The 21921-nt window shown below is 44.3% G+C and overlaps 2 protein-coding genes across 2 annotated transcripts in view; one reads left to right on the forward strand and one right to left on the reverse strand.

The window, feature by feature from the left end:
* Positions 1-3678, forward strand: part of RS1 (retinoschisin 1) — a 31852-nt gene extending 28174 nt beyond the window's left edge. The window contains exon 6 of the mRNA XM_066249432.1: positions 99-3678. Coding sequence (XP_066105529.1) covers positions 99-251 — 153 coding nt within the window. The 3' untranslated portion in view covers positions 252-3678. The remainder of the gene's footprint in view (positions 1-98) is intronic.
* The window catches only part of CDKL5 (cyclin dependent kinase like 5), a 209556-nt gene that overhangs the window by 11737 nt on the left and 175898 nt on the right, over positions 1-21921 (reverse strand). Inside the window, exons 17-18 of the mRNA XM_066249429.1 lie at positions 17138-17257; positions 13770-13986 (exon numbers count right to left, since the gene is read on the reverse strand). Of these exons, the coding sequence (XP_066105526.1) occupies positions 13770-13986; positions 17138-17257 (337 nt within the window). The remainder of the gene's footprint in view (positions 1-13769; positions 13987-17137; positions 17258-21921) is intronic.

Here is a 21921-nt window from a genome sequence, read left to right on the forward strand (position 1 = left end):
AAAAAAAAAAAAAAAGTTAGGACCAGCTGCAGACAGGAATCCTGCTTCATTTCCCCTCCCCTGCTGTGACAGTGACAGGATTTCACTCCTTTCTTTAGGTCTTCTATGGGAACTCGGACAGAACGTCCACAGTCCAAAACCTTCTGCGGCCACCCATCATCGCCCGCTTCATCCGGCTGATCCCACTGGGCTGGCACGTCCGCATCGCCATCCGGATGGAGCTGCTGGAGTGCGTCAGCAAGTGCGCCTGACGCCACCGGGAGGGGCAGCCCTGGGGGCAGGGCCCGGCGCCCCAGCGCAACAAACGGGACTGCATTTTGCTTGCTCTGTTCAATGAAGAGCTAGGTAGACAATATTTCTTTCCCTTTTTAAAAGATATAGTTTCCACTTTCACCGAAAAAAAGTAAAAGAAAAATAAACATACTCCCCGCTCAGGGCCAAAGAAAATAAGAACAAAGAACATGTCCCTAAAAACAATTTTCAGACAAAAGCCTAAGTCGCAGGAGTCCTTTGCTGCTCCCAATTGGGTTTTTGTTTGTTTTTTTGGTTTCTTTTTTTGTTTAGCCACAGTGGCATTGTGAAAGGTATAGTCCCGGAGAAGAGGGACACAAAGCAGCCCTGGAAATCTGAAATTCCTTTTGCTTTACTATATTCGAAGCAGGAACATTATGTTTCATAAAGCCTGCCTTTGAATGCAACGGGGGGAGCAAGCTTGCGCCTTCTCTTAGCTAAGTTTTCATTGAATAATGACTGTTTAGGACTACAGAGTGCTGCTACAGAGTAAAAGGTTTTGGGGTGACGGTACACAGAATAGAAGGTTTCGGGATGACTGGGTAGCAGAGATGAGGACAGTGGATGTGAGCCCATGTCCCGTCTCCTGAGAGCCGCACACAACCAAAGGTCCCAGGGGGGAGGGCCTCCCCTGCTAAGCTTTGACCCCCATGTTCACAGGGACTAGGGGATCTCAGAGCTCTCCTTACATATAGTGCTATTCTGCAACCCATTCCGGCAAATTATCCCAGGCTGTGGTCACTATTTAGGTGAATTCCCAGGACAGGCTGCACGTGTAAGTAGCCAAGTTCCCCTATATTTAGGAATCCCAAATGAGAAGGCACCCCAGAATTTCCCTAGGACTACCGTTTTCAATAAGCTTAACATTTTGCAAACAGTTGGCCCCGGAGGAGGCCCACTAGTTGAGTTCATTAGCTTTGTATGAACCGGTCAGGACCTATGTCCTAAGGAGGGAGAGGTGGTGATGCCTGGTGAGCCTACCTTCTAACTTCTGCCCCCTTGCCTTGAAACACCCAAACCTGCCTGTTTCTAATGCTGCAACCTCCTTGGGAAGAACAGGCCAGAATTGGCCTGGCCCTCCCCTCCTGGAGAAAAGCTCATTAAGCAGAGAGCTTGGGGAAGGACAGGCTAATCTCCCTTGTCATTTATAGCTCAGCCCGAGTTTTCCGGTCCTTTCCTGGGAAGGGCTAATGGCATGGTGTGTGGGCAGGAGAGGATTTGAAAGTAGGAGCAGAGAGGGGGCGGAATCAGAGGATGGGGGCCCTCCACCGGGACTGAGGAATCCAAGACTCCGCTAGCCCTGCTGTAGTACAGCCCTTGCAGCAGCTCATCTCCCGGGTTACTGTTTCCGAATGCCGAGGCCCTGTGACTGACTCACGCTACCCCATCCCGCCATCACATCCACCTTCCCTGGGCGTGCGCGGCCTCCTGAAATCCCCAATGTCTTTCCTGGTGTCGCTGGGCTTAGAGCAGCTTCATATTTAACCCAGCCTCTTTCTACCCCCCCCCCCCGGCTGTATGCTTGAACCCAGAAAAGTGCTTTTCCCGGCCCCACCTTCTCTCAAATATGAACAAATCAATTCAGGGTGGGGCAAAATCCTTCTCTGGTCTTAGAGCACACGGACAAATGCATTTTGAACAGAACGCCTGATTGGATATGCTACCTTAACTGGAAGTTAAATGAACTTTTACCATGGCATGCTCTGTCCAAGAAAAGCCAACGTGAGCACGTGACATTCCAAGCACAGGAGGGAAATCCGGCGAAGGGGAAAAATGAATGAAATGGTGCGAGGCACGGATGAAAGTTCTCCAAATACTTACTCATGTTGGAAATTTTTGTTTGGGAACAGCTTTATTGAGATCAAGTTCATGTACCGTACAAATTTCGCCCATTTACAGTGTACAATCCAATGACTTCTAGTATATTGAGAGTTGAGCAATCATCACGATTTGTAAACAATTTCATCACCCCATAAAGAAATCTCGTTCCGATTAGCTATCACTCCTCAAGTCCACTAGCCTGGCCCGGCCTCAGACGACCGCTGATGGAGTTCTGTCTCTGCAGCCTGTTCTGGACATCTCTCATAAATGGAATCGCACAACATGTAGCCCTTCTGTCGGTTATTTCGATGAACTGTTTCTAAGGTTCGCTCATGTTGTAGCATGTCTTAATACTCCATTCCTTTTTAGGGCAGAATGTCATTCCATTGTATGGATAGACCACATTATATTATCCATTCATCCACTGATGGACATTTGGATTATTTCCATGTTTTTAGCTATTATGAATGCTGCTATGAACAACTGTGTACAAGTTTTTGTGCAGATGTATGTTTTCATTTGTCTCGGCTCTAGATACCTAGGAGGGGAATTGCTGTGTCATATGGTAACCATGTTTAAACTTTGAAGGAACTGTCAGATGATTTTCCAAAGCGGCTGTACCATTTTACACTCGCACCAGCAGTCTCTTAGAGCTCGGATATTTCTACGCTTGTTATTATCTGTCTTTTTTAATATAGCCATCCTGAGTTGTATGAAGTAGTATCTTATGGTTTTGATTTGCATTTCCCCATGGCTAATGATGCTAAGCATCTTTTCATGTGTTTACCGTCCTTTTGTATACTTCTTTGGAAAAATGTCTATTCAGATCCTTTGCCCATTTTAAATTCAGGCCCTCTTTTCATTATTGAGTTGTGTTCTTCATTTCAGATACAATTCCCTTATCAGACATATGATCCACAAATATCTTCCCCTATTCTGTGGGTTGTCATTTTCCTTTTTTTTTTTTTTTTAAGAGATGCAGGGAGAGAGAGAGACAGGAACATCGAACAGTTCCAGTATGGGCCCTGACCGAGAACTGAACCAGCAAGCTCCACGCTCTGGGACGATGCTCCAACCAACCAAGCTATCCTGCCAGGGCTTCATTTTTACTGATTTTTAGAGACAGAGAGAGGAGGGGGAAGAGCGAGGTGGGGGAAAAGAAGCATTTATTTGTTGCTCCACTCAATTGTGCATTCTTTAGTTGCTTCCTGTGTGTGCCCTGACCAGGTATTGAACCCACAACCTTCTCATTTCAGGACGCTTTTAACCAACTGAGCTAACTGGCCAGGGCATCTTTTTTCTTTCTGATGGAGTCCTTTGAGACACACATTTGAAACTTTGATGAAGACCAGTTTATTTTTTTCTTTGTTGCTTGTGCTTTTGGTGTCGTAGCTGAGAAAACACTGTCAATTGATATCCTAAAGATTTACACCTATGTTTTCTTCCAAGAGTTTCATAGTTTTACCTCTTACATTTAGATTTCTGATCCATCTTGAGTTAATTTTTGTACACAGTATGAAATAGGGGTCCAACTTCATTCTTTGCATGTGGATATCCAGTTGTCCAGCACCATTTGTCAAAAAAAACAAAACAAAAAACACACCCTATTTTTCCCCCATTGAATGGCCTTGGCATCTCAATTGAAAAAAAAAATGACATAAAGGTTAAGGTTTTATTTCTAGACTCTGAATGCCACTCCATTGATCTACATGTCTATCCTTATGCTAACACTACACTGTTTTCATTATTGTAGCTTTGTAGTAAGTTTTGAAATTAAAAAGTGTGAGTCCTCCAAACTTTGTTCTTCTTCAAGATTGTTTTGGCTATTCTGTGTCCCCTGAATTCCCATATAGATTTTAGGATCACCTTGTCAATTTTTTCAAAGAAGTAAGCTGAGATTTCACATTGGAAATTGCTCAATACTTCAGAATTTAATAAACAACGAGATACTGAAATCCATAAAACATTTATCTGTAGATAATTTGTTTACAACAGCATATGAATTTTTTACTTCATTGAATTCATAGAACGTATAAAAATAAAAGTTTTATTGAGGGACATCTGAAGCTTAAGAGAATTTTGCTATTAAACACATGAACTATGTTTGCAGTATTAGTTCTTTCGTGGGGGAAACTTCCAATTAAAATATACATATATAGTGTAGCAAACATTGATTCTTTTACCTTATGTTAACATGTTTACTTTCATTTTCTGAAATGTAAGAGTATGGTCTACATTTGTCAGGTATATATTTTTTTAAATTGTGGTAAAATATAGATAACATATTGCAGTAGTTTTTTTTTCTTCTTTTCCAAGTGAGGGGAGGGGATATAGAGAGACAGACTCCAGCATGCACCCCGACCAGGATCCACCTGGCAATCCCCATCTGGGGCTGATGCTCTGCCCATCTGGGGCCATATTCACAACGGAGCTATTTTTAGTGCTTAAGGCAGAGGTTCCATGGAGCCATCCTCAGCACCTGGGGGGGGGGGCAATGTGCTCAAACCAAGCAAGCCATGGCTGTGGGAGAGGAAGAGAGGGGGGAGAGGTGGGGGAAGCAGATGGGTGCTTCTCCTGTGTGCCCTGACTGGGAATCAAACCTGGGACATCCACACATCTGGCTGACACTCTACCACAGAGCCAACTGGCCAGGGCCTATTGCAGGAGAATTTGAAACAACTAAATTAAATGCAATGAACAACAGAAAGAATTTGCAGTAAGTGTTGCCAAGATAAAGAAAAAAGTCTGAGCTGGTTTTGGTATTCGGCGTGGGAGGAAGCTACTGGACAAAGCCAAGGTATTTCCAAATAAAAGTGACTCTGTATCCAGTCTCAGAGCCCAGAAGATTGCACAGCTAAAGCGAACCTTTAACACAGGTTGCCAGAAGCCCATCTCTCTGTCTTCCCAGACGGGGACTGCTGAGGCCTGTATGAATGGACAGCTGGCTGGAAGGGCCACTGCTCCACGTGACTGCAAGTCACAATGGTTCTTAACCTGGACAATTTCACAGGGATGTGAGGATCAAATAAGACCCAGGACTTAAGGTGTTTAATGGGCTCTCCATAACTGGAAGTTGAGGTTCAGTGCGTTCCTTTTCAACCTCGCAGCGCTGCCGACCGGGCCCAAGCCCTGGCAGTGATGTTGCAATAGCTCGTATATACTGAGAATCGATCAAGTGCTTCGCAGGTTATCATCTCATCAAGTCCTCACAGCAACCTTATGAGGCAGGTATCATTATTATTATTATTTCCATTTACGGATAAGGAACTGAGGCATAGAAAAGTTCAGTAACTGGCCTAAAGCCACACAAGATGTAGGATTCCACTCAGGCGATCTGACTCTAGACCCTGTGCTTAGAACTACTTCACCAGTCTCTGGACCTCTGGTGACTTGTTTCAGAGAATGCTCTATTCGCAAATCAAACTAGCTGCTACTGCTGGGAGACGGGAGGAGAGGTGGTGCGCGGATCGCCCGTGTCATGAAGCCCATGTCAGTCTCTATACGTGGCGGCACAGCAAGTGCGCTGGGTAGCAGTGTCAAAGGGCACAGACTCGGCTCCAATCCTAGCTAGCTGAGCTTGGGTGAGTTCATGTTAAGGCCACAGACCTCAATTTTATCATCTACAAAATGGGGACACAACCCATTTCATTGCGCTGTTGTGAAAAGTAAATGTAATAATAAAACACTTGGCACTGTGCTCGGCTGTAGTAAAGTGCTATGAACATAAAAAAAATACAAGCCCCAGATACTTTTTATCAAGACCGATAAAAACTATAATTGGAATCATACGTATCTATGAGTTAAGGAGACACCTGGGGCAAAGAAGTTGGTGGCACAGTGCTTATAAGAATTCCATGCACTGAACTTTAGCTACTGGTGTTAGAAAGGTAAAGCTGGAGAATATTTAGATGTGTTTTCACAAGATTTAAGTTCTGTCCTCCCTGACCGAGCATTTATAGCCCTTCTTATCCTTAAAGACAAGAGTGAAGGCCTAGAACAGCTTAGTAAGTCTGGCGCCTGGCCTGTTTCTGTGGTTTTACTAGAATACAGACACACCCCACGCCCTCCAACGACAAATGCTGCCTGCCTTGCACCACCATGGCGGAGCTGAGTAGTCCCAGTAGCCCAGAGCCGGAATACTTACTATTTGGCCCTTTACAGAAAACGTTTGCCAACCCCTTGCTCTAAAACACAAAGAAACCTTCATTAAGCTGTCCCTCTTCGCTTTCTCCACAGCTCTGAGCAGGAGGCCAGTGAGCATCTCTTCCCATTCTCCTCCCCTCCTCTATCCCCCTCATCCTCCCCCCTATCCTCCCCCACCCTCCCCATCTTCTCCCCTCCCCCACCCTCCCCATCCTCTCCCCCTCCCCATCCTCCCCCTCCCCTCCCCACCCTCTCCCCTCCCCCACCCTCCCCATCCTTTCCCCCTCCCCCCACCCTCCCCATCCTCTCCCCCTCCCCCATCCTCCCCCCACCCTCCCCATCTTCCCTATCCTCCCTCTACCCCCCACCGCCACCCCCGCCCCCCTCCATCCTCCCCCCATGCCCTGTCCTCCCCATCCTCTCCCCCTCCCCCACCATCCCCTACCCTCCCCCCACAACATCCTCTCCCCTCTCCTCCCCCCACCCTCCCCCATCTTCCCCGCCCCACCAAGTGAACAGGAATGTGCAAAGGAGACAACACCAGAGTGTAAAAGAAACCAGTTTTCAAAATGCCAGAAGGGGGAAAAAAGCTTTATAAATACAAAAGAATTATCAACATCATTAAATAACAGGATTTGCCCTGCTTTACATTAACTTGATCCCTTAAACAGATTCCAACTTCAAAGGCCCATTATCCCTCATTTGAATTCCAACAAGTTCTTTACAAAGAAGGAACTGACTGCGAGCTGCTTGTGATTCACGCCCGAGGACAACAGTGCTCGAGGCTGGCCTGGCGATCACATCAGTCAGTGCAAAATCTGCATTTATTAAAGACATTTGGGAAGATCCATTCAAAAATACATTGTGCTCAGTAAAAATTAACCATTTCATGCTGATAATTAAGGTTACCACGGAATAGATATTTGTATACTATTTACAGCAACGATAGAAATTGTACAGAAGTTCAGAATGGAACACATGCCAGAAAAAACTTGATAAGATGTACCAACACATGATACAAAGAGTTATAGAAACACTTTACAAATGGTTCATAGTTAGCTTGTGAGGAATTTAAATATTCAACACTTGAAATTCAGTTTGGATTCAAAAATTAAAAAGGTTAACACCACAGCACACCCTTGCCACAGTAAAAAGTATGGAATTACACTTTGCGTTATGGATTTATAAAGTCTGTGCAATTAAGAATTTCCACTGATTCTTCAACTGCCACAGATTTGGATGTTACATCATTCTGGCTCATCCCTGTTTGTTTTCATGCATGAGCAGGGTTCTCAAAGTCACCCTGCCCTGTGTCTTCCCACATACCACCTTCAAACTTCCCAGAGATGTCGTCTAAGTATATACAGAATAACTACCTGAATTCAAAATGGCACAAAAGCAATTCTTGGAGATAGGAATTAGGGGCCACTATTTTGTTTGGTTTAATTGTTTCTGTTAATCAATCTAAGTTTCCAGTGAGAACTGACTTCTTGCAATCACAGCATTACCCCTCCAGCCTGACTCCATCAGTGACCAAGGAGGAAACAAGAAGAGGGAGAAGAAACGGAGAGGGCTAGTATCATCCATCGGGTCCTGCTAGTGAAAACGAATTCTGCACCAATTCCGCTTTCCACTTCGGAAAAGCTCAGCCATTGTGGAGAACTTCAAAGTCCTCCGGAAGGAAAAGCATCTTTTTTTCCTTGAGCCTCTGAATGCTTTGTAACTGGAGCTTTTGACAACTCTGGCGATAAACACTTTAATCCCCAACAAGGGACAAAAGTCAAGGCATCTACCCTTTCTATTCCTGGGTTTCGTCTGATTAACCCTGAAGCAGAACACTAGGACAAGCCTGTCTATGCCTGAAATGAATCAGATCAGGCTTTCGGGAAAGTACAATACAATCCCCAAGCAAAGGAAGTCCTGAGGAATTCTTAGCAGTCTGTCAAACGGAGGGGATGGAGGAACAGATAAGGCCTCTTTCTCCCTGATATTCTGCGCTGGAAGAGTAACAAACAAGGCAACTTCTAATCTGCACACAACACGGATACCGATTTTTTTTTTTTTCAGATTCCAAAGGAGGATCAAAATACGACCCAAGGATCAAATGGGGTTCAGAGAGCTTAACCTTGTAGGTAATGAGGGCCTTGGAAGTGAAACCAGTTTCACTGACGCAGCTCTCTGGCCCTGGAAATCCAACGTGCAACTATTACAAAGTTTTTCTGGCAAAACAAACGACACACCTCCCTCAAATTTGGGAGTCAACAGTTAGTGGATGAAAATACAAGGCAGGTTGTGATCATATTTAATAGCCTATAGGAAATACACGAAAGGGGGGTGGGTCAGTGCCCGGAGTGGAAAAAGGTAGAGTCAGGACCAGGCCTAACACTAATGAATGAACGAAGCACTATGAGAAATGAATACTCATGTAGTAACTGACTCGGCACAGAAGCCTATGATCTTTTATAGTACATTCAATTAAAAAAAGAAGAGATCGAGTACAACAGGGCAGCAGGCCCGGTTTCCTAGCTACCTCGCTTTCACCACGTGTGTGGAGCGGACCACGAGGGCCTCGTCCTGTCACAGCTTCGGTGTCTTGTATTTACTCATGGTTTCTAAGAAAGAACTTTTCACCCAGCTGAGTCAGACCTCAAGATACTCTGTATCTCAGCTGGTCAAGATGCGAAAGGAAGGAATCCGAACCACTTACAAGTTTCTGTTTTGTAAGGTGGCCCTTTAGGGCTCTGAGAGAATCTTCTCGTGAGAGTCTGGTCCTGGGGATTAGCGACAGGACACGTGTTAACATTTGTACTGTCTTTGCTGCTGCCCCCTTTAAAGAAACCATTTGTTTCGAAGTGTAAATAAGTCTTCTCTGTCTACACACTTCATTAGTGATGAACTGAAGGAGGTAAGGAAATATTTCAGTATTTTCTGACTTGGTTCAGTGTATCATACCACATTCCCAGTTCACAAAAGTATGAGTCTGTGGCTCTCAGTGCTGGCACGGAGCTCAGTATCTCACTATAATGCAGGAAGGAATGAACTTCTAGGTATAAAAGCAGTGCTCTCCGGAAAAAAGTGTTCTGATCAGGAGAGAATATGCAGATTTCTGAGTCCTAGCTGAGCTCTAGGAGTAAGTCGCAATGAGTGACTGCCCTTGCTCAAAGTTGGGTCGCCACCAGAACCTAGGTGAACAGAAATAAAGAGCGCCTTCTACGCACTTGAGAAGTAATCCTCTGGCCTTTAAGAAAAGCTGTACACTTATGAGTCATTCTCAATACATAGCTAGAAGAAAACAAATGGCTTTTTTCCTTATTTACTCTAAAAGCTAGTTTAAGAAGGAAGGATGCTATGACGTTACCTAAGAGGCGACGGGACTGGAAAATGGGGTGGCATTTCCTAGAGAGGTCCACTATTTTCAGATTAGGAACATGCTAAACTGGCTAACTCTACAACCACAACATACTTCATATTAAATACATGATGTGACTAGAAACTAACCAGCGTAGCTCTGAGCTTAGAATGAAAGCACAGCTGCATACGGTGAGTCTTAAAGCAGGTGTGGGAACAGACCTGACCGAAGCACACAGCACAAACACTCCTATAACAGTCGCATCACAACCACCAGTACAGAGATTGCTGCTTCTAATCGGTCTGTCATATGCCAATATTTGTAAAGAGCTAGTAAATGACTTAAATGAAAAACAAAGATATTTTCTTCTGGGAAGATACAGCTAAAAGCCATGGATGCCTTTGAGCAGTTGGTAGAAATCATGCCAATCTGCCAGGCTGCTGCTCATTTCTAAATATAAGCATCATGGCTCTATGAAAGATTTTCTAAGGATGCTGAACTAGAATTGAAGTTCTCAAACACCTGTGAAGTAACTCTGGTCTCCTCCCAAAGGATGTGCCTTTTAGGACCAAGACAATGGAAACTAACAATAGGATTCCAGGGATTCGAAAAGAGTGGCAGTAGAATCAATAATGGGATGCTGAAGAATTCACACCCTTAGTGCCCCAGCCTGGAGAGACAAGGCCAGAGCCCAGCTCTGCAGACTGGGAGAGTACGGGAGGCAGGGTTCTCAGCCTCAGCACTGCTGACATTGGGGCTGGATTGTTTTCTGTTTGTGGGGGGTTCCTGCGCATGTAGAGTGTGTAGCTACATCACCGGCCTCTACCAGTTGTAACAACCAACTTTGTCTCCAGAATAATGCTGCCGGGAGGCAAAATCAGCTCTGGTTGAGAACCACTGCTGTAGAGACAGCTCACTTGAGCCCCTTAGTATGGAGTCCTTTCAGCCTGGGGCTCCGGAGAGAGGCTACCCCTCAGATGGAGACCAAAGAAGGTTCAGTGCAAGTTCACTGGAACTTCTGAGAAAAACGAGGACGGCAGTAAAGCAAAAGTAGAGAAACAGCAAAGCAGAGTTTCTTTTCAAAAGGAGATCAGTGATACTTCCATAAAACAAAGTAATTCATACGCCTTCGTTCAACCTCTTTATTCTTTAGGAAGCTAGGGCAGATAACAGAACACATTTGTCCCTTCCTAAAGAAAATGCAAGCTTGTGTGGCTTTCAATCAAGTCCTTGTCGTGGATGGCAATCTCTGTGAGGTCGAAAACTCCCTGACAGAGGAAAGTGACAGTTAAAAGCTAAGAGAGGGCCCGTCAGATGTGAGAGGAACCCTGACCAGTCGCCTGTGGGAGCAGGAAAAGCATTATGCATGCTACAAACGCAGATTGTAGTTCACTTCACAGCTCACTGAGGACAATGAGAGTCAGAATGGACAAAAGCTGAGAAAAGGGTAGAAGAGCTACCTCAAAAACACGGGTTGAAAACACTATAGATATTTTCTGGCTCAAATCTGGGAATGTACAAAAAGTATGTATTGACTCTTCATCAGTCAGGTTTACTTTGCTCTAGGTAGAAGGCAATTTTTCTAGCCCTTCTTTGAAGAACCATCAGGAATAGAAATGATCTGCAAACATCTGAGATCCCAGTGTTAGCAAGGATGAAAACACGGGAAACCAGCCGCTAGGTGACGACGAGCCTCAAACGCCACGGTGTGGCAATGCGGCTGCGCAGTTCCTAAGCGCACAGCACAGTGAGAAGTCTTTCCAGAGGAAAAAATGTAGTTTCTGGTTTGCAAGGGGAAATACAAGGTACCGATCAGTATGAAAAAGAAGAGTTCCACACCCTTTTAGAGTCATTAGTATTCAGGCAAAAACTGCTGAGGGTCCACATCCCTTATGTAGCTGAGCAGCCGCCTGGGAAAAGCCAGAATTCAGAGCTACTCGGATAGTAAGTACTGAACTGGTGAAAGAAACAAGATCTAAAAAGAACCAAAGAGCATGCAAACTATTGGTTTGAGTCAAATTGTTTCAATCATAGTACCCAGTTGAGTTTCATTTTAGTGCCTATTACAAATACTTATTAAATTAAATAAGAAGCACCTTAAAATGACCTCTATATATAATAATACACATCATTATGTAGTTATATAAAAAAGCAATATGCACACAATTTAAGCTTCAAAGAAACTAAGACTTTGTCTTTATAATCTTCATAATCATCAGAGCTACAATTCTCAAAGTCATGGGGGAGGGGGAACAGTAACAGCACATTTCAGTTACAGCTGACTTGATTCAGGGGCTGACACTCTCGGAATCCTGGGACAAGTAATAAATACTGAGACATTACTTCTCTGAGGGGCAGGAGAGGACCTTTAAAAATATTACTGCTAGGAGACTACTTCCAAATAATGGTTTTGATGGATGATAGTGTTGATTTCTGCCAAGGATGGCCCAAGAGACACAGGGCTATAATCTTTGTTGGCCAAAGGCTTTTATGACACTTGGGAGGAACTTGGGAGTAGGAGGCGATCAAATGAAGGGAAGTGTGTTCTGAGTGTGTGTGTGTGTGTGTGTGTGTGTGTGTGTACGCACGTCGCACTTCACCTTGTTATGTATGGACAGTTCCAGGATGAAAAAGTGGGCATAGCAATTTTCTCCATGTCTGGAATTATTTCAGGAGCCTTTTAAATGTTTGGAAAGAGCAATACCAAACAAGTATTTAGAAATAGTAATGCCACACATGTCTCTCCCCCCCCCCCCCCAAGAGTCTCTGGTACAGTGCACAGGATTCAGGAACATAGAGCTGGTACACCAGATCTGCAGACAGGGGCCTCTTACAGCCTCGCAACTAGGAATGTTCGCTAGCAAATCTTTGGTCAACACTCTACTCTCATGCTAAGTAGAAGAGCATATTCTCTCTACAAAGACCCACGAGTAAGCCTAGATCTGTTCTCCCTAAGGTGCAAGGAATGTCCCTGGACATGAGGATCCAGCTGTGTGAGGACAGAGATGAGGCCTGCCGGAGGTCTCACTGGCCTCGCCCCCTTTCCTCCCCTGTGGGGTTCGGAAGGAGATGCTGCATCCCATCCACTGCCAAGGAGCGTGTCTAGAGGCTACTGCTGGGGCCTCAGCTTGAGCACGGTTCCTACTGTTACAGTCACATGCAGCCACAATTCAACTCCCTTCATTAGAAGTATAATACTCACTTCATATTACAAATGTATAAAAATATGGCAGAGTGTCATAACGATACTTTCTTTAAATGATTATATTTATAAAACAGACAGATATTTATCATATATATTTATATATAGAATAAAATACTCCTGATGCAATATATAAATGTTACTGGTTTTAGTGTTTATATAAACTACTGTAGCTGTCCCACTGCCTCACAATGTTCTAAACAGCTCAAAATAACTTTACATTTAACACAAAAGGTATGATTAGAACAGTACAATATTAATTATAAATAAATGTTACAAATCCTATCAAATACGGAAGTTTAGAAAACAATTTAAGACATACAGTTAGTTCATCTGCTAACCCCTCAAAGGGATACTCTGGAGTTACAACAAACTGCACACTTAGCCTAGGCAGAGAAAAGTCCGTGGTAAGGGCATCGGTCAACACGGGCGTTTCTTCCCCTTGCGGCGCCAGAACACGTCCTGGCTTTCCCAAGTCCCGCAGGGATTGCAGTACGGCTGGGACGTAAGGGGGAGAAATTGGCAAGAACGTCTTCCTCCTCACTGGCACGCTCTACCCGCTGTCACACAGACCCACGGAGACTGGCAGTCCCTAAGGAAGCCCTGCGGCTCTAAGATCCCTGACTGGCATTTGCGGCCGTGAGGAGCCCATGGCCCCGCACGCACAATATTGCACACACCTTCATAAAGCTGAAAATACTGGCTTACCACCGGGCCCAGCCCACTGCCCCCTCCCGCCAGCCCCCCACCCCACCCCACTGGTGTGCACCCCCACCCCCGCCCCGGGCACACATTACAAGGCTGTCTCCTTTAAATCATTCAGATTTGGCATTCGAGACCGATTTGTTCTGTTATAAGGGTGCCCATTTGGCCCACTCTTGGCTCCCAGCTGTTCAGAATAGGAAGGCCCCTCTGTGGCACTCCGGGTCACAGAGGACACATGCCAACCAGGGTCCATCTGACCTGGCAACTGAAGGGTTGGCCTGCCCTTTGGCGTGGGCTCCTGCCGGATGTTGCCGCCGCCGCCAGAGGCCTGGTTCAGGGAGTGAATCCGGATTTCCGAGAAGGCGGTCTTGACTTGTTGAGCGGTCAAGGGCTGGAAGCGGGGGTCCGCAGCAGCCGGGTGATTGGAAGCTGAAGAGAGGTGCAACAGCTTGCGCAGTGATTTTAACGGCTGGCTCTGAAAGACAGGAGGAGAGGGTGGGGTAGGCCCGGGCTGGCAGGGAAGAGCAGACAGGGGACCCGGCTTGGGGCTGCCGGCTTGGGGCGGGGCAGGCAGCCCGGTGGGGAATGAGGGCCTCCTCCAGCCTCCTCTGCTCCTTTATTCTTTCCTAGACAAGACTGAGCTTATCTTTCCTTTGATGAAAAAGCCTAGAAAGCCAGAGCTGGCTGCAGCCCACCTTCACAGGGGGAGGAGGACCTCATGCTTCTGCCAGTGAGAAGAAGCCAAAGCAGAGATGTGCCTCTCCCTTTTTTATTTAATAAATAAATTTTTATTAATTTTAATGGGGTGACATCGATAAATCAGGGTACATATGTTCAAAGAAAACATGTCCAGGTTATCTTGTCATTCAATTCTGTTGCATACCCATCACCCAAAGTCAGATTGTCCTCCGTCACCTTCTATCTAGTTTCTTTCTGCCCCTCCCCCTCCCCCTCTCCCTTCTTCCCCCTCTCAACCACCACACTCTTGTCCATGTCCCTTAGTGACTCTCCCTTTTGAGAAGACGTCACAACAGTGCCACAGAAAGCTGCCACTTTTATTTCTGTGGCCAGGGCTCAGCCACATGACCATATCTAGCTGCTGGAAAAACTGAAAAAAATGCAATGCTTCAATTAGGCAGCAACACATTCAGCTAAAATTGATGTATCACGCCCTGGCCAGATAGCTCAGGAGTTGGTTGGAGCATTGGCCCGAAGCGCAGAGGTTGCTGGTTCGACCTGGTCAGGGCACAGACAGCAATGGACTGATGTTCCTGTTTCTCTCCCCTTCCTCTCTGGCTAAAATCAATAAATAAAAATAAAATAAAAAATAACATTTATCTATCCCTCCATGTTCTTTATTTCTGTTTATTCAGCTGTCTTGTTTGTCCTCTTCTGTTTTTATCTTTCCACGTCTCCCTTTCCTTTGACACTACAAAATCCAAATTCCTCCTTTCTGCCCTTTTACGTTTTTGGGATTTGTTTTATTTGTTTTTTGGGTGGGGGGGAGGGTAAGATTTGGGCATTAAAAACGCAAAGCAGGCACAATTCACTCACAGGCGGCTGTAAGTTCCTAACATGGGCTGCCGGCTGCCCTGCCCGTCCGCTGTGTGGCCCGGGGGCCGTTTCAGGCACAACACAGGGTCCTGGAAGCCATATGCTCTGTGGGCTCCACACTGGTGACAGGCAGCCCCCTCCCCTCTCCTCCATGTTGGATGTGATGAGGGTCACCAACGCAAGAGGCATGTGAAAACGCCCTGAAACTCAAGGTCCTCCCTGGGACACCTCTGGCTGCCAGTGTTCAAGGATCACGCTTTTACGGGCTCAACGAAGGTTTAATCCAGTGTTGATGATCTCTAGAAACACTATGAGCTCTGAAGGAACAGAGCCCCAAATCCAAGGGAGCTAACTGCCTGAGAGCTGAACTCGCCCCCAGGGAAGCAGTCTCCAGGCCTTTCCAAGTCTGCCCGACAAAGCTTTGTGGGCATGGCAGGTGGCCCAGGACACAGCACACAGTAAGTGCTCAAAGGGATTCTTTTGTTTTTGTTTTTAATGAAATTGGTATGATAACAGAATGAGATTCCTGGTGATTCTTACAGCCCTGACCACATTTATCTGTTCAGCAATTACAGTTGGCCCTTGAACAACATGGCTTTGAACTGCGTGGGTCCACTTGTACATGGATTTTTCCCCCAACAAATACCTGTACTATTTTCCATCCGTGTTTGGGAGTCTGTGGATGTGGAGGGCCGACTGCATGTGCTGATTTATGTCATTTTTATACAGGGGACTTGAGCATCCACGGATTTTGGTGTCCACTAGAACCAACCACTGGCAAATCTCAAGAGACAACTTAAGTTTTGGGGGAGTCAAAAGTTAAGAGCAGATTTTTGATTGTGAATGGGGGTTGGTGCCCCTGTAACCCCCATGTTGTTCAAGAGTCAACTCTACAATAATAGGGGCTCAGCTGGAGATAGAAAGTTACCTGAAAAGAAGTTTTTTTAAGAAGAAGTAGTGATACAGAACAGGCTCTCAAGCTCTGTACTCTTCTTTTTAAATTTGGGACTAGAACATCATCCCCTCACTCAGAACCCTCTGCTCTGTTTGGATACATGTCCAGTAACTCGGATACTGGTTAGCCATAACCCTTCCACCACCCAGCCTACATTAGTTTGGTAGAAGTAGAAAATATAAATGATTGGGCAAATACAGTCAAAATTTGGAGAACACCTTCCAGCAGCTCTAAGTAACAGCTCACAATTAAAGAGTAAACAGCAAACCTATAAAAACAGGGATCCTCTTCCTCCAAGTCACAAGAAGCCCTACAGCCTCGGAGCCTCACGAGGGCTGTCAGAAATCCAAGTACAGAGGAATAGTGCATTTATAAAGTATTAAACGTGGTTAAAAAAGTTAGATTATGTTACTATGCTCATTAAAGGATACTGAAAAGATACAATATTTTAAATTTTCCAATCAAAATAATTATTTAAAGGAGATAAAACTCAGTTACTTGAAAAATGTATGGATTCGGTTTCCGCTTATTCCCCCACTACGACAGAGAAATGTGACCAGACATAATGTTCACTAGGTACTTCCTAATGCAATTGTTTCCCTGTTTTCTATCAAAAATAGTATGGATTTCAAAAGTTTCAATATTCTTTCAAGAAAACATCATATCCGTCTTTCAAGACATATCTGTCAATTCATATACTATATCCTTTAATGAAACCTTAATCTTCCCACTACCTTTTCTCACCTGCCCTTATATTTAATAGCATTGCTCACTTGTTACCACAAATTATGGTTATTTATGGATTTCTGTCTCTCTTAGGCCACAGAGTATTTGTGGGCTGGGCCACATCTGCTTCATTCCTGAATCCCACCCCCCCACCCCCAGCTAGCTGAAGCCAAATGGAAGCTCACCTTTTTCCCTAAGAGGACAAGGGTCTTTGACACAAGATCCACCTGGACCCCCAAGATGCACCTGGCTAATAGCGAGGCTATATCCTGGGGAGATTCTCGGCCTTGTTGTAACATTGAGAGACTACATTTCTCAACCCCGCCCCCTCTCCTCAGGAGAGACAATCACTAAGTCTAAGCAGTCTAGGAGTGATGTAAGTGCCACTCACTTGGGTCTGGAGATCGGCGATCTTCTCAGGACGCCACTCTTTTGGCCTGCTGCTTGGGGTGTTGGCAGAGTGAATGGCCTTCTGCAGTGTCAGAAGATCAGGACCTTCGGAATTGGGCACCTAGGGCAGAATACAGACAAGGATTCCATCAGCACACGGGTAAGTCTCATTAAATGTGAAACACACCCAAGAAGAGAACAAAAGCAAATCAAACCAGAACAAAACACAACCCCCCCAGCAGCCCCAAAACAAAACACAAAGAAAAAAAAACCCAGTACAAAAAGAAACCACAATTCTCCCAATGTTCACAATGCAAGTGATGCTAGTTAAATTCTGCTGCCCTCTTAATAATTTTCCCTGCATTAGGAAAAATCGGCAGACATCATGCAGCTTTGTTAACACCTCAACCCTTAAAGCATTCCCATGCTGTTAGTTTTAGTTGCTGTAAGAGAGAGCAGTTAAATTGGGCTGTACCAGGAATTGCTGTCGTATCCTCATTCCACATTGCAGTTAGGTTATGAACCAGTTCAATAAAACAAAAATTTGTTCCTGCTGGGAAAATGATCCAGACACTGTGTTTGGTGGTACTCAAAGAAGTCTAGCAGGTTTTCTAGGGTAGCACAGTGGAAAAGTATGGCTTGAATCATAATCACAAGACACTTGCCCAGTAAAGAATCTGGGTCTAGCATTATGAATGATGACAATGCTGGAAATTCGTGCCTCAAATTCCAGACAAATGCAATTGGTCCGTTCATAGATTTTGGTCAAACAAACACAGGAGAGTAATGCCGAATGTCAAGCAAAAGCCCCGGCTTTAAACCAAGTGACCAGCAAAAGCTAGAGCCGGGCAAGAGAAAAGCAATCACCATCTAAGAGAAGCCGTTTTTCCATGGAGCCAGCTAGCTCACTCAATTTGGTCAATTCAACTTGGTTTTACAGAAACAAACCGCCAACCAAGTGTTCACAAACTTTGTGAGCCAAACAAAAAGACATTTGTGAATTGTAAACGTTAATCGAATTCTTTACAGGAAATAAGGGTTTTATGAATACTGTCTGCTGACAGTTGGCTCATCAGACAACCCAAACTAGCCTTTCACTAGTTTGTTTGCTTAACAGCCTTTTATACTTCAACCTCCTTAACTGATTCCGAAAATCCAGAATGGCAAAGAATTTATATCTCAGTGAATTTATGGAACTGGCTCAGGTACTTAACTAGCACAAAGAGAATATGACCCCATGAAAATAAAACACATGCTGTTGTCATCAGTAAAACAAGTTTACTGGAGCAGTTTTCAGGGCTACCATACGTAAAAGTGGGTACCATGGGTGAAGTGACTACAGGAAGCTTTTTCAAAGAAGAACTATGCTTTAAATGATTCTTTGAATTAAAAAGAGGAAAGAGGGATTTCTTGATGCTTGGATTCTCCCCGTTGGTGGAATCTGTCTGCAATATAAGATACAAATAAACTAATTGCAAAAGAAAAAAAAAAGGTGTTCTTACTGAAACTTCTAGCCCTTGGAAGCCTTCAAATTGTTCAATATTAAGAGTCACTGAAAGAATGTCTGCTCTGTGTGCATGGGGTGGGAGGGGGTACTGTGTCATTTCTCACCTGGAAATGAAGATGCCAGCAATGTAATTTAACAGTGGTTTTCAACCTTTTTACACTTGGGGACCAGTGAAAATAGGAGAATTATTTCAGGGACTGCTAAGGCAGAAATCACCGTGAGCATAAGCAAATTCAACTAAGATCATTGGGTCTATAATCTTCATACAACACCAGGGTGGTTAACTCCTTTGCAGACCGGTAGTTGAAAAACACCAATTTAAGACATGCAGAAAACTTCTACATATATAGAGAACATGTGATCATAATTAACACCTATAGAAGGAATGCCTAGGGACCTACACACATCATTCACAGCAAACTTACAAAACATTTAAGGGTTTATTTATTATCAGAAACATAATTACACATTATAAAGAATTGTGTTTAAAGAGCTATTGATGAACTTCAATCTCTTTCTAATTGCTAGACTTCAGCAACTAAATAACCTCCCATGCAATCTGCCTATTAGGAAAAAGCCAAAGACACTACAGACCCCTCTGAACACGGTCAACTCCTGAAGCAGAACACATCACTCAGAAGAGGAAGATCACGGTCACAGGATTCAGAAGCCTGCTTCTATGCTGTTAGAAATAGTCATCCTACGGCAAATGCTGGGTGCAATTCAGAATACAGGATTTCGAAGTGAAGAAACAAAAAGTCCATCTTTAAACTGAAGTATGATTTCCAGTCGAGTTGATACTAACCGGGTACAACTACCAAGCTGGCAGAGTCACCATATGCTCTGGGGGTTTATGTAAGTCTCTGGATATGGAGCTGAAGCCAGATTTCCCAAGGCGCCTAGCAGACTTGCTTGAGTCAAAGCAGGCACCTTTACAATACAGTTATTTTTTTGGCACTACTTTTCCCTACTGTGGATATCTCAATAGTCAGAGAAGTGGAATGCACGTGACGGTATTCCGGCCATTTTTTATGGGCGCGTGTATGAGAACATGTGGGTAAAACAGCCCGTTAGGTTTCCTGTTCCCATGATGGGCCCCCCTGGAAAAGTTTAACTTGCATCGCTTTGGGGGCCGAGAAAGAGCCCCCAGGAACCAGCGGCCAGAGCTTTCCATAGAGGCAGGCCAGTGGCAGGGACTGAGCCTGGGCCTGCTAGTCAGAGGACCCACCTCCAGATTTCTCAACAGATTGTGCCTCTTCTCCAAGTTCACAACTTGCGTAGATAGATCCTATATCAGCGAAATAAAAGGGTGAAACTGGATTTAGGGCCCACTGAGGCTTTAAAATGGCCTGCTTCTCTATATGCACAGGGCACCAGATTTCCTCTCTTCTGAACCTATGCAAACCCACAAAGCTTTAAATCTTCAAAGCTGGGTTACCTTGTTTCCTTTTGCTGAGTTCTAGAAAGTGAAAAAAGTTAACTTTAATTCTATTTCTGCTCATTCGAAGGGGGCAGAGTTAACGAAACGCCAGGCTTAGAGGGGCCTGAGGTCTGTCAGGATTCACTAAGGGCTCTTCAGAAATCTTACCCTAGATATCAAAGTCCTTAAAAACAGTTTTTAAACTTAAAAATCCAGAGGTACAAAAATATTAGGCTTGGAAGGCTTAAGGCAGTGTGGCTTGTACAGAGATTTTTTTTGCAATTACTTTACATATCAAAAATAAAATGTATAAAAACCTTTAAAAAGTAAGTTCTGGTAGAGAGGATGTTAGAGAATAACAACATTCCTATTTACCCTAACATATACTATTTCACCATCTAAAATTTGAACCAGATTCTGAAAAATACATAGAATCAGTCAACATGTATATACCTGACTCAGGCCACAGTGAGTCAGGGGCTTTATAAGTTTAATGTTGGTCTAAGACAGACAGACATCAAAAGCCAAATCTATACATAAAACACTTTTACTTCCTTGGTTCTGCCACTTTCTTCCGCTTAAGCACCCCACAAATGGCTATACACCTGAGGTTAAGAACAGAAACATCAACATAAAAATAAGAGTGGTTAAGAGGAAGAAGTCTACATTCAATGTTCAGGATGGACAAATATTCTATAGACAATGATAAAGGTGTTATATTTTGATTTGAAATTCTGCTTCAAGTGAGTTTTAGTTAGAGATATAGGCAGTTTTTATTATTATTATTTTTAACTTTTATTAATTTTTAGAGAGGAGGGGAGAGAGAGAGAGAGAGAGAGAGAGAGAGAGAGAAGGGGGAGGGAGGAGCAGGAAGCATCAACTCCCATATGTTCCTTGACCAGGGAAACCTGGGGTTTTGAACCGGCGACCTCAGCATTCCAGGTCGACGCTTTATCCACTGCGCCACCACAGGTCAGGCAGTTTTTAAAAAATAAACACTTCAGGAATATGGTGCAGTCACTAAAATGAAGATAGTAAAATCTGTGTAGTGACATACATGTTGTGTGTATTGACAGATAGATATTCTATTAAAAACCAGAATGCAAAATTTTACTAGAATGATTACTATCCGGCCATCTTTTATGGGCGCGTGTATGAGAACATGTGGGTAAAACAGCCTGTTAGGTTTCCTGTTCCCATGATGGGCCCCCTGGAAAAGTTTAACTCGCATCGCTTTGGGGGCGGAGAAAGAGCCCCCAGGAACCAGCGGCCAGAGCTCTCCACAGAGGCAGGCCAGTGGCAGGCGCTGAGCCTGGGCCTGCTAGTCAGAGGACCCACCTCCATTTCTCTCAACAGACTGTGCCTCTTCTCCAAGTTCACAACTTGCGTAGATAGATCCTATATCAGCGAAATAAAAGGGTGAAACTAGATTTAGGGCCCACTGAGGCTTTAAAATGGCCTGCTTCTCTATATGCACAGGGCATCAGATTTCCCCTCTTTTGAACCTATGCAAACCCACAAAGCTTTAAATCTTCAGAGCTGGGTTACCTTGTTTCCTTTTGCTGAGTTCTAGAACCAAAAACCCACCTTTTCCCCATAAACATATGCAGAGGCTAAAAAAGCTAAGAGTAAATATACCAAAATCCTAATACTAGCTGTTATAGGGTGGTAATATTAGAAATGATCATTTTTTTCCTCAATTTTTTTATAATGAGCTCAACAAACCAGCAAGTGAAAGAATAATCTAGAAAGGTAATATAGAAGTAACACTTCTAGACAAAAATCCTTACACTTCAGGTATTATTCTTTGCTACTGTCCTCCATCTCATCTTTACTCACCACTGAGTCGTAATCCTAG

Source organism: Saccopteryx bilineata, chromosome X, assembly GCF_036850765.1.
Source record: "Saccopteryx bilineata isolate mSacBil1 chromosome X, mSacBil1_pri_phased_curated, whole genome shotgun sequence".
Taxonomy (NCBI): domain Eukaryota; kingdom Metazoa; phylum Chordata; class Mammalia; order Chiroptera; family Emballonuridae; genus Saccopteryx; species Saccopteryx bilineata.